General features: G+C 45.8%; 1 protein-coding gene and 1 long non-coding RNA gene across 3 annotated transcripts; one reads left to right on the top strand and one right to left on the bottom strand.

The window, feature by feature from the left end:
• Positions 1–832: 832 nt before the first annotated feature.
• Positions 833–3,554, bottom strand: LOC117765751. The gene is made up of 2 exons (XR_004614615.1): positions 3,495–3,554; positions 833–885 (listed from the first exon to the last, which is right to left on the bottom strand). It is a non-coding gene; the product is annotated as an uncharacterized LOC117765751 (long non-coding RNA).
• Positions 3,555–6,038: 2,484 nt separating this feature from the next.
• Positions 6,039–11,277, top strand: LOC117765749 (neurogenic differentiation factor 2-like). Of its 2 annotated transcripts, none has more exons than XM_034592209.1 (2): positions 6,039–6,447; positions 8,949–11,277. In XM_034592209.1, exon 2 carries the CDS (start codon positions 8,956–8,958, stop codon positions 10,036–10,038), a length of 1,083 nt encoding a protein of 360 aa, XP_034448100.1. In that variant the 5' UTR covers positions 6,039–6,447; positions 8,949–8,955; the 3' UTR covers positions 10,039–11,277. The 2 variants fall into 2 exon arrangements, with proteins under 2 accessions (XP_034448100.1, XP_034448101.1); XM_034592210.1 differs by lacking the exon at positions 6,039–6,447 and adding an exon at positions 6,965–7,283 and having other exon boundaries at positions 8,949–10,896.
• The last annotated feature ends 662 nt before the right edge of the window (positions 11,278–11,939 follow it).

The following is an 11,939-nucleotide window of genomic DNA, read 5'->3' as shown; positions in this document are numbered from 1 at the left end:
AAAATTAAAATCATCAGTTGAGTTAGAGTGACTTGTTAACTTCACTTTGAACAAACTCAGTTCATTTGGGTGTTACCAATTGAAGTTTTTTATAATTTCCTTTTTTTTTCAGTGTGTTCTATTCTTCCATCTTAATAATAAAAAGATAGACATTAAAAATATTAGGGGTGGAGAATCGCTTTATAAATGACCCAACACAAATATGTATGTCTATAATTGTAAAACTATGAGCAAGTGAATGAGTGTTGTCATGTCATACCACACTTTTCATTTTGAAGCTACACTTAGAACCAAGAGGCGATTTAAAGGGCAAAGCTACCTCCAGTTTGTTTAAAATATGGTTTCCTGTCGTTTCCTCCACGCCTCAACTGAACTGACGCCCTGATAATTCATCCAAAAAATGTCATTTGAAACCTTTTTTGCATGTTGACACTTTTCTATCATCACCTTGCTCATGCTTTGTGTCATGAGAGTGTTGTAAGAGCTATTTTTCTAATCTGACGTTGCTCAGCTCTGTCCTGTTTCTCTACTGTCTGTAGAAGAGCCTCAAACCAGACACTGCACTGTCTCACACTGCACAAACCTTCTGCTTCTCTTCGTACCACTGATTCTAACTTGGTCTTTCTCTTTCTCGCTCATGTTTTGGAGTCAATGATAATCATAAATGGTTTTATTTAGTATCCGTCTAATTTAATTTGAAATGATCTGAAGTAAAAAGGCTCCGTATATATATGAAGGTTTCCTGTCATGTCCCAGGATGAATAAATCTTGCTGTTTGTATCATCTGGGCGAGTGTTTGTATATAAAAAAAAACAGTGTGACACTTTTTTAACCTCTGACCTGCAAAAACTGTGGGACGAGCATGTGTGTGTGTGTGTGTGTGTGCTGAGGCTCTGACGCAGCCGACGCTGTCCTCCTCCACCTCCTCTATCTCCTCCCCCCCGGGTCAGAAGTAAACGACCGTGGAAAGACGTTGTATGAACTCTTAATTCTTTTTCTGTCTTTTTTTTGTTCTTTTACTTTTCCACTCTCTCTTTTCTCAATGTGATGTGATTGTTTTAAAGTGAGCAGCAATATGATATCAAAAATAAACCAATTTTTTCCTTTTCTCCTTTAACATTTTCTGAGCTTATTTTGTTGTGTGCATGTGTGTGAGTGAGAGAGAGAGAAATCTGAGTTGATATTCATTCATTGATATATTGTGTCATAATAATAATAAAACTTTATCACTCTCGTTGAACAATTCAATACAATATACAGCGACACAAATATTAACATTAAATAAAATATTGAAAGTAAACTATATACGTTGAAAGTTAAGGGGACTGCAGGTATGAACTCTACTGATTGACACTCTAGTTTCTTTTTGTTTGCTTCCATTTCTTCATTCACAACATATACCTTGTAACTGTGTTTTCATGTGTGCCAGGTAAATAATGTTTAGAATTATGTTAAAGTTTGGATAAAGCCAAACAGCAGATAACAATTATTGTCGGACAGAAGGTGCACAAAAGTGACAAACATGGCAGTTCTGCTTAAATTCCAGTAGATGGCAGCCTTCTGTCACATTTGGCGCTTGTAGCATAAGGCTCAGACTGGTGGGAGCTTCCTTAATGGGGTTGGAATTGAAACTGAGTTGTTCATTTGGGATGAAAGCAAATTTAAAACCTGTCACTTTCGAGAGACAATAACGAGATGGATAAATGGATAGATCACTCTAAATGGGGATGTGGCAGCGTGAAAACCGAGATACTGTGGAGAGAGAAGCCAAATGGCCCATGGCTAGGACCCATGTAGGTGAAGGAAACACTGAAAGTGAAACTGAAGTGGGAGTGGTGACAAGGTAAGGCAGCAAAAGGTATTCTTACTCTTAAATATGGGGAATTTAAGTCGGAGCGTGAAGACAGAAAAACCAAGATAAATGTGTTTCTTTGATTGACCATGTGGGTGTTTACAGTATATATGAGTGGGTGGGTGCAAGGGGAAAAAGTAGGGTGGGGTGCTGGAGATGTAGCAGGTGGAAGACATGGTGGAGGCAGAGACAGAGGAGGATGTGGCAGTAGGGCAGTGATTTAATTAGCACCCTCTACCCCCTCCAGCCCTTCACTCATAGCATCAATAATGCATGGCCCCTTGTTTCCACTGCCATAATTAATCCTCTCTTACTATAATTAAAAGCCAAAAATCCCACAAGATGGTTCAGCTTGGCCGGGCACGGGTTGGGTTGGCACGGGAACTGATGAAAAACTCCAGAGCCTCACACACACACACACCCTGTGGACGGACAGATCGAATGACAGATCAATAGTCGTCTCCCAACACAAGCAGAAAGAAGGAGGCTTGAGGACGAGCTGTAACACACCGAGACTGTGACACACACACACACACACACACACACACACACACACACACACACACACACACACACACACACACACACACACGCAGGAGAATGACATGAATGGATTTGACAGAGCAATGACAAGACCCACTCCTTGGAGATGTGCAGGTGTTTGTGAATGAGCGGGAAAGTGAGGGATGAGAGAGCCAAGCACAAATCCACCATCCGCCGGAAGAAGGAGGACGGATGCACACACCTACACACACCTACACGCACACACATTCTGACACAGGCATCCTGCTCCCAGATGAGGTTCGTCTCCGCTGCTGCAGCCAAAGCCAGGCGTGAGGGAGAGGTGGAGCTGCAATTAGGACCACGCAGTCTGGGCGAGCAAACAAGAATGAATATTTCAGTCCGGAGATCTCCATGGGCACCTATGGCGGGGGGCTGGCACACCTACAGACACCCACACACACACTCACACGCACAAAGATGGAAGGATACCCATGCTTTCCTCACGGCTGCCAGGATCATTCACCTCCCAATCACAGATGCCACAATTATCACATCAGTATCACTGCGTAAACGATGCCAACTGTTATGCTCACTGAACTATTGTACCGGCTTTACATGATCAGTGTTTAGGAGCAGCCATGTTGGTTCTCCTTTGTGAGAGTAGGTGCAACGAGCGTTCAGGTTTGGCCACACGCCAGGTACCAACACAATTGGCGGAGCAGAGGTCGCATCTCATGTGCAACCCGATTCCTTCCCTCCTCTCTCTCTGGAAGGACAGAAATCAGGCCTGTACTCCCCTCACCCCCTCACCCACTCACCTCTTCAGGACCCTTTAAGCCGTGCTTCACTTCCTGGGCTCCAGCGTGCACGTCCCCTCCACTGCACACACCCACACACAGGACCCGAACAGTGGGAGCACTCCCTCTGGTGTGGGTTCATTGTCGATGCTCCGCGCGGCCCTCCTCCTGCCCCGCCATCCTCGGCCCCATCTCCACTTGATTTATCGCTCTAAAATACCACTGCACTAATTAGTCAAGTAATTAATTAATAGGCATTTGCATTTGTGCATATGCAATTAGGGGGCTGGAGAGAGGAGAGTGCAGATGGGGTCCGGGAGTCTGGTGGGGGTGGGTGGGACTGTGTGTGTGTGTGTGTGAGTGTGTGTGTGTGTGTGTGTGTGTGTGTGTGTGTGTGCTGTATTTCATATTTGTGCCAGCAGAAGTTTGCACTTCTTCCAGAAAGACAAGTGAAGTGCAGGTCATCACCTCACATGTCTGACAGTGAGAAAGGGAGGAAGGGGAGGAGGAGGGGGAGGGGGAGGGGGGGAGATGACAAAGGTATACGAAGGTGTGGCTTGATGACTTTGAAAAGCCATTTGACCACAGAGGGAAAAAAGAGTGATGGGGATTTTGATATCATAAAAAGGAAGGGCCTCAATTCTGCATTTGGATTTCGAGCACGCAGCCTCAATGAAAAAGCACAGCAGGTGGCCCTTGGTTAAGATTAATCCGCAAACAAACAGGATGCAAAGTCGTTCTAAAATATCGTAATTCCAAACAAGCTCTCCTTCAGCGTTTCAATATCAAATCAAAGCCTTCCTGATTGGAGTCGCCTTGAGCTCACTGCTGGCTAAAGCCACACTGTTGACATTCAGCATTTATTTTGGCAAGGTGACCTGAAGGTTGTTTGGAACTTGTTGAGGAGCATCAACCCCCCCATGGCCGCCGTGCTCGCATCTCCCCCAATTGCCAGTGCAGCTGAGTTAAGAGAGGGCACCGATTTGGCTGCGTGGCCGTGAAGCCCGTCTACCGTCCCTCCACACACACACACACACAAACACACACCGACACAATCACCCCACCACGGTTTGGGGTTGTGCCAGGTTACCCTCCCCTCATCCCATAAGGGATGAGACACATTAGTGAATGTGCAGCATCACGGCTCCCTAGCCACAGCTGCCACACCACTGGTGACCCCAGGGATGACCCCCGCAGGCCGCCAAACGCCCCCTCGGTTTGCGGCTGCGGAGGAGATGTGGGGGTGATCCAGGCCCAAGGACATGATGAGCTTCTATCAGCTATTTCTCAGCCTCCAGGTCCCTGCTCCCCACAGCCCGACGGGTGTCTTTGTGCCAAGTTGGACTTGGTGGTCATTGAGCTCATTTCTCCCACATTAACTCCACTAATGTCTGCTAAATAGAGACATTTCATAGCTGGGATGGACACAATGCATGACGTAGACCACTGTGGGGGACGAGGACGCTGGTGGCAAGGAACTCTTGCATTTAAGCCACTGATGTTTTGGGCACCTCTGCCAGCTCCTACCAGCACCAGCATCCCTGTCATCTACAGCTACACTCCCCCCCTCTCCTCATTTGTCATACATCCCTAGTGGGCCTGCACACCTGGGTCTCACTTTCTCTCTCTCTCCCCCCCTTATTTCCAGTCAATCTCTGTGTCTCTTTCCCTCTTTCTCTCTCTCTAATGGGCACCCCTCCCTCAGCACTGCAGGTTGTGATCACCAGCACTATCAGCTCTGGCAAAGCTCACGCGTTCGGACACGGCTACCAGCAAACATTTGATCGCCACGCTTAAACAGAAATGCACGCAAACACACACAAACACACACACCCACACCGTGCATGCATGCAGCAGAGCATATGTAATATTATATGTTGCCTGTCTTTGGCAAAGGGGTCATCTGCGCCCGCTGCTGTGCCCACAACAAATCACAATTGGTTTTGGTTGTCGTTCCACCGAATACATTGAAGCATAATCTGATTAGGTAAATAAATAAACAATATGCCTTCTGTTCCACGGCCTTAATGCACTTATAATGCAACCCCATCCCCCCTCGCCCCCCATGCTGCCTCTGAGCCAGGGCTGTGGCGGAGGCTGAGCCTCGCAACCCACCTTCCATTTGCAGAAGAGTGAATTGATGTAATGTCATAATTGACTTCATCGAGTGCGATCACATGATCCTCTTATGGCTGATAACTTGTATAAGAGAAAAGAGCCTTTGACAGGAGATTATTGAGTGATTGTTTTTTGTAGATGTGGTTTTATAGCAGCTCTTGTTGGGGCTGGAGGTCACAGTTTATCTGCTGTGCTGTGACTTAATGCATATAGAGGCGATTTTATAGCTTACATAGGCACTTCATGCATGACCCTGAGGGGTGCAACACTCACATACGGATTTATAGCGAGTCTATAAGATCTGCATCGACCTGATCACACTCAGACGTATATTTAACTCCCATTATGTGCTCCACATTGCATTGCATGGTGAGTTCTGGCAGGTGAATGGGGTGAAAATTCACAGGTTTGACTGAAACAAATTGCCTACATCCACGGAAGCAGCAGCACGGGTCAGCAATGATGAGTTTTGTTGTTCCACCATTTTATTTTCTCCCTCTCTCTCTGTCTCTCTCTCTCTCTCTCTTCTGTTTTTCCTCCTTTTTTTCTGGCTGTGTGAGCGCTAGCGCGGTGACAGATGGCGGGGCCCTCCTCCTCCTCCTCCTCCTCCACCTCCTCCATCTCCTCCTCCACCACCATCTCTCTCTCTCTCTCTCTTTCTCTCTCTCTCTCTCTCTCTCTCTCTCTCTCTCTCTCTCTCTCCCTGTGTCTCTCTATCCCCCGGGAGGGCAAATGCGGGCGCATGTCAATCACCGGGCTCTCATGTGATGGCTCTTGCCGGTGACGTGCCAGCCATATGGGCGCTGGCATCGCAGCCTTAGCTGGTATGTAACCCCCGTCACCGGTAGCTCACAGTTGCCACACACACTCTCACACACAGTCATACACACGTACATGCATGCATACTCACACATATACTACACACAGACGCGCCAGGACGCACACGAGCTCGGGTGATTGGAGTGCGCGCACTGGGGGAGAGAGAGGCACCATCAGCAGCGTCGGTGGAAGAGAGGCGCGCGCTGCCTGCACCTACACACATTGACAAGGAGCGTTGCTTCGCTCGGGAGGTCCCTGAAGATGGTCTGAAACTCCAGCGCGTGTTTTTTTTTTAATTATTATTATTATTATTATTATTATTTACCCTCCAGTCCCCTGCGACGAGCTCGAGACGAGGTAAGTTGGAACACAAACAACACTTAGATAATATTAGAGTGATAACAATAAATACATGTGGATGCAGAAGTGCACGGTGGTCCAAAATGGAGGAGAAATGTAATCTAATAATGAGATGTATAATCATTCAAGGTTGTGTTTTATTATGCAAATAGTTCTAATATACTTTTAATAGCGTGCGTTGGTGGATTAAATCACCTTTAGTGCGTATGATCTGCAGGGTAAAGGGCTAATCAATGGGCATGGATCCATATGTTTATAGATTTTATATATCTATGCACCTTATGTCAGTGACTTTGCTCTGTTATCAGTGACTCTTTGCAGTGTCTATTTAGGCGATGGCACGTTTTTCTGATCCAAAAAACCTGGATCCACACACACATGCATGTCCATGTTTGTCAGTTTATTGGATCTCCGTATGGGCGCGCTTCATGCACGAACAGCTCTCTCTCTCTCTCTCTCTCTCTCTCTCTCTCTCTCTCTCTCTCTCCCTCTCTCCCTCACCCTCTCTCTCCCTCTCCGCGTGCCCTTCAACTTTTGACATCCAAATCTACCTGGATTATTAAAAAAAAAGCTAAAATCAAATCCAGCGCTCGGGTCCTGCTCACTCCTCCGGGGATCATTTACCGGGAGCAAGTCCTGAGGATTGTGGAGTCGCCACCGCGGGCTGAGAATATAGATCTCACCGGACACTGATTTGATTTCACAGATTCCTGCGTCTGGACCTCGAATAACAATAAAATAGAGACGATGCAAGATAAGAGTCCCCGTGGAGGATTTTTACACCAGTTCCGCACCGAAGGACGTCCTCGCTCCTAACGAGAGATTTATTGAAGGTTCTGTCGATGATTTGCATGTTCAACCTCGGAGCAAAATGAAAGGGTGGGACGGCGCCATTGACTTTGACAGGCGGTGTGATTAATCTCTGTTTGTGCAGTTTTATCTCCCGGCAATCTTTCCCCGTCATAACATTGTCTTTTCTAAATAAAAGCCACACTCGTTGTTGTTGTTGCAGTGGAGTAAATGCGCGGAGCTGCTGCGCGCTTTGGATTTCTTTGCGTAAACGAGTTGTGCTTTTTTATATTTAACGAGGGCTAAAGGGGTACACGCGATTTCCATTTGTAAAGGGTTAAGGGGAAAAAGTGCTTTGAAATCATGCACTCGTGCATACTGAATTATGTGTGAAATCTATTTCGTGTAAGCTGCACGCTCTGTTAATTAAACGTTGTTGTGTTTTTTTTTTTTCCTCCTCTCTCTCACTCTCCTAATTGAGCAAACCTCCTGAGCCTGAGATTTAAAAACTAGATTTTGCCCCTGGCACACCCCCCGAGATAATTAACCAAGCATCACAGCCTACCTTAGCATGGGCTGCAGGTCTGTGTCTGCTGCTGCTGCACTATAATAATAGATGGGAAGTGGAAGGTGTTAAGGGGGAAGCCAATGGAGGCTTTTTGAAGCTGTCAGAGATCAACTCGTCTGCTTTTGTGGGGGGTGCACTGCATTTACTGATCGAGTGGTAGGCTCATCGATTTAGTTTATTCATTTTCAGACGTATTAAAAAGCATGTTTGCATATGAATTAAATTAACTGTTGGCAGTTAATGGGCGAATAATGGTTTCATTGTGGTTCGTTACAGCTGAGCCGATAGTGATTTTCTCCCCCCGAAATATTTTACCATAATTATTATTATTATCATTATTATTATAATTATCGTTATTATTATTATTCGTTGTACGCCTTCTTTCCTCTCAGCAGTGTAACTTACAGGCCATAATATTACAATTGCCCTCAAAGTTATTTTACAGGTTGAGTCGGGATTTGAGCATAAGCCTTATTTTAATAATCCGCCCTGACTTTAAACGGAGCTCGACACGGCCTATCAATTAAATAAAGTCCTCTTTCGCCTCCTCCGAGGAGAGGTGCACGGGTGTGGATGAATAGTGCTGGAATGCAGCCAGGAGTGTATATATATGGGTGTCAGGAGGAGTGAAAGTGGGGGCCCCCATGGGACCTGTAATGTGGCCCCTGCCGCTGGGACCCGCTGCGGGAGGACGCGACAGGGCACACGGATGACAGCAGGGAATTAAATGGGGATGCGTCTGGCTGTAAACCAGCGTAAAGCTTTAAGGGGATGATTCTTTTTATGGTCTCTCTTTTAAATTTTTCCAAAGTTTACACCTTTTTTGTACTTGAGGAAAAAAATTATTCAAACAGGCTGTAATTTAAGAAAAACAGGAGCAATAGTGACCACGTTAATAACGAGATTTATTGACCTTTCATGGTGAAGTTAATACTTCCTCAGTGGAGCTTAATGGTTTTTCTACAGGGACAATATTCGGGTCTTTATCACCATAAAGTCTGCGCAATAGTGAGTTTAACCTCAAACGACCGTGGAGTCATAATGATGGTTTTCTTAATTTCATTATAAATACTCATAGATAGTGTCCATGCCCGGAGCTTGTGATGTCTCTTTTTTTAATATGTATTTTCCTTTCTTGCAGAGCCACAATGTTGACGAGGCTTTTCAGTGACCCCTCGCTGCTTCCCGACGTGCAGAAATACTCCGGCTGGGCGGACGACAGCGACGGAGACGATCCCAAGCTCAAGGATGACGATCAGGACACTCACGAGGACATGGACGGCTCCGACCTAAGAGGAGGCAGCCTGACACAGTCCGAGCACAATGGGGAAGACGACGACGACGACGACGACGACGACGAAATAGACGAAGAGGACGACGCAGAGGACACAGAGGGGGACAGACCCAAGAAGAGGGGCCCCAAGAAGCGCAAAATGACCCCGGCCCGGATGGAGCGCTCCAAAGTGCGACGGACAAAGGCCAACGCGCGGGAGAGGACCCGCATGCACGACCTGAACTCTGCGCTCGACAATCTGCGTAAAGTTGTGCCCTGCTACTCCAAAACGCAAAAACTGTCCAAAATCGAGACGCTGCGGTTGGCTAAGAACTATATCTGGGCCCTGTCGGAGATATTGCGCGCTGGGAAAAGGCCCGACCTCGTGTCCTACGTCCAGACGCTGTGCAAGGGACTCTCGCAGCCCACGACCAACCTAGTGGCGGGGTGCCTGCAGCTGAACTCCCGCAACTTCCTGACCGAGCAGCAGTGTCAGGACGGGAGCAGGTACGGATCCGGCTCCTTCTCCATGCATTCCTACCCTTACCAGTGCGCGCGTCTGTCCAGCCCCCACTGCCAGCCGGGCTCGAACTCGCTCCCGCTCAGGACGCACGGCTACGGCTCCACTTACGATTCTGCGTACCCTGGGGGCGGATCCCCGGAGTATAACAGCCCCGACTATGAGGGGCCCCACAGCCCTCCTCTGTGCGTCAATGGCAACTTTTCTGCGAAGCACCAAGGCCCCGCGTCCCCCGAAAACGAGAAGGGGTACCACTACTCTATGCATTACTCCGGCCTGCCAGGCTCCAGGCCCAGCGGGGCCCACAACCTGGTGTTTGGCTCCTCGGGGGCCCGCAGTGGCATTCACTCTGAAAACGTCCTGCCTTACCACGACATGCACTTACACCACGAACGGGCCCCCGTGTATGACGAACTGAACGCGTTTTTTCACAATTAGAAACGAGAAGCCTATTGAGCGTAAACATTGCAATCAACAATCTATCCACGGCACACTTTTTTGACAAGCGTACGCACCAGGACATAGAGATTCTGGAGAGATGTTATCATTGGTGTTCTCCTTTAATTTATTCAATATTGAACCATTGGTTTGCTATAGTCAGGGGTGTAGTGGAGGACAATCCATCTGATCCAGTCTCACTCTGCGCAACACAATTTATCCAGCTTTTAAAAGGCTGACACAATTATCCAAGAGGAAATTTGATTAACAAATCACAAGACCCCTGAATGAGGGAATCTCAAATCATCAATGTTTTTTAAAATGTGAACTGTGTTTGTGTTGATGGTTGTTTGCGTTTTTGAAGACTGGCAGTCAAAGTTTAGCCACTTATTTATTGACCACGACATCACTGGCTGCAGCTGCACCCTGACACTGGCGGCGATTTTCTAAGAAATAGGAATAAATCAATTAACAAGCTAATGCAAATCACATTTACTCGTCTGTACGTGTGATATTTTGAGTGGAGGGTGTGTTTAGTTGAAATTGTGAAATGTAAAGAAGTTGCAGTGGGAAATGCTGCACCCAGATAAATGTGCTAGTTGGGTAGTTTTAGAAGAATCTGTTCTCCAGCGAATCAATCCAATTGTTTTACATCTATGCAAAACCCAACGAGACCAGAGAGCGAGGCAGCAAGGCCCAGGAAGACACTGGATGTGTTTCATCAGCACTGCTGTTGCACGCACGGGTGCGCGCACGCACACACGCACACACGCACACACACACACGGACACACACAGGCTTGCACAATTGAATTAACACCCAACGAATCTGGCTGGGTTCGCCAAAATGTTTTAACTTCTAAAAAAAATCATATACATGAAATGAAATCAATTTTTTTTTTCTCATTTTCGTTTTTTACTTATTTACTCGTATTCTGCTACTTGAGCCATTGCACTGTATATCATTTAAAAAAGTTGATTCAATATTTAAATTTTTATTTGAATTTTATCTTCTGTTGAGTAAGTTATTATTATTATTATTATCATTATTATTATTATTATTATTATTATTATTATTATTGCACGTATTTATTGTGTTGTTTTTGTAATTAATGTTAATAGTCTGTGAAAACGAAGGAATCCCATGTGTGGCTGATCTTTTTTTTTTTCATGAAATTCAAGTCTTTCAACTTTGTATTCAACCAACTGTGTGGTAAAATAAAAATGACAATAAATGAGACTGTGAAACTTGATTTTTCTTTTTACACCTATCGAACACATCCTGTTACTATTTCCAAATATAAATAGGAAATCGACAACACTTCTTTATATCGAATTTTCTGCGAATATTTCAGTCACGTGTCTTTGTAGGACATTACAATTATTAAAAAATAAACAGTTTTTTTTTGTTGCACATAATAACCCTGCACCCTACATCATTGTTGTTATTGGATAATCCAAGGCCGGGCCTGGTGCCACAACCTGCAGGAGTTCCTCCCAGAGCCTCGGGGCCTTTATCTTATAAACTGGGACAGGAGGGAGAGGGCAGTGCTGCCATTCTTCCCCATGAAGTAAAATGGTGTCAATGCATCTTTCTTTAAAGCTCGACAGACACATCAAACTTACAAAACAGTGTTTAAAAATATATGGAAAGATTTTCACTACAGGTTTTAAAGGAGGAAAAACAGATTTGCTGCAAATATTGACCCAGTGTACAGACTGGTCAGACTCTGGACGAGCTGGTAAAGAAATACAAAATATCAAACCAAACACTGTACTCACAAGGTGATCAGGGTCATATTTATAATACATATATTGTCCTCTTCATGTTGTCTTGACCATTAAGACACGATGTGAGGCAGAAAAGTGTTTCAGCACCGCGGATAGCTCCTGCAGCTGCTC

This window comes from Hippoglossus hippoglossus, chromosome 8, assembly GCF_009819705.1.
Source record: "Hippoglossus hippoglossus isolate fHipHip1 chromosome 8, fHipHip1.pri, whole genome shotgun sequence".
Taxonomy (NCBI): domain Eukaryota; kingdom Metazoa; phylum Chordata; class Actinopteri; order Pleuronectiformes; family Pleuronectidae; genus Hippoglossus; species Hippoglossus hippoglossus.
Note: the sequence above shows the minus strand (reverse complement) of the source record. Positions and strands in the feature narration are given on the sequence as shown.

Bases quoted from the DNA above. Each gene is read 5' to 3' on its own strand.
- LOC117765749 (XM_034592209.1), top strand. From the start codon at position 8,956: ATGTTGACGAGGCTTTTCAGTGACCCCTCGCTGCTTCCCGACGTGCAG.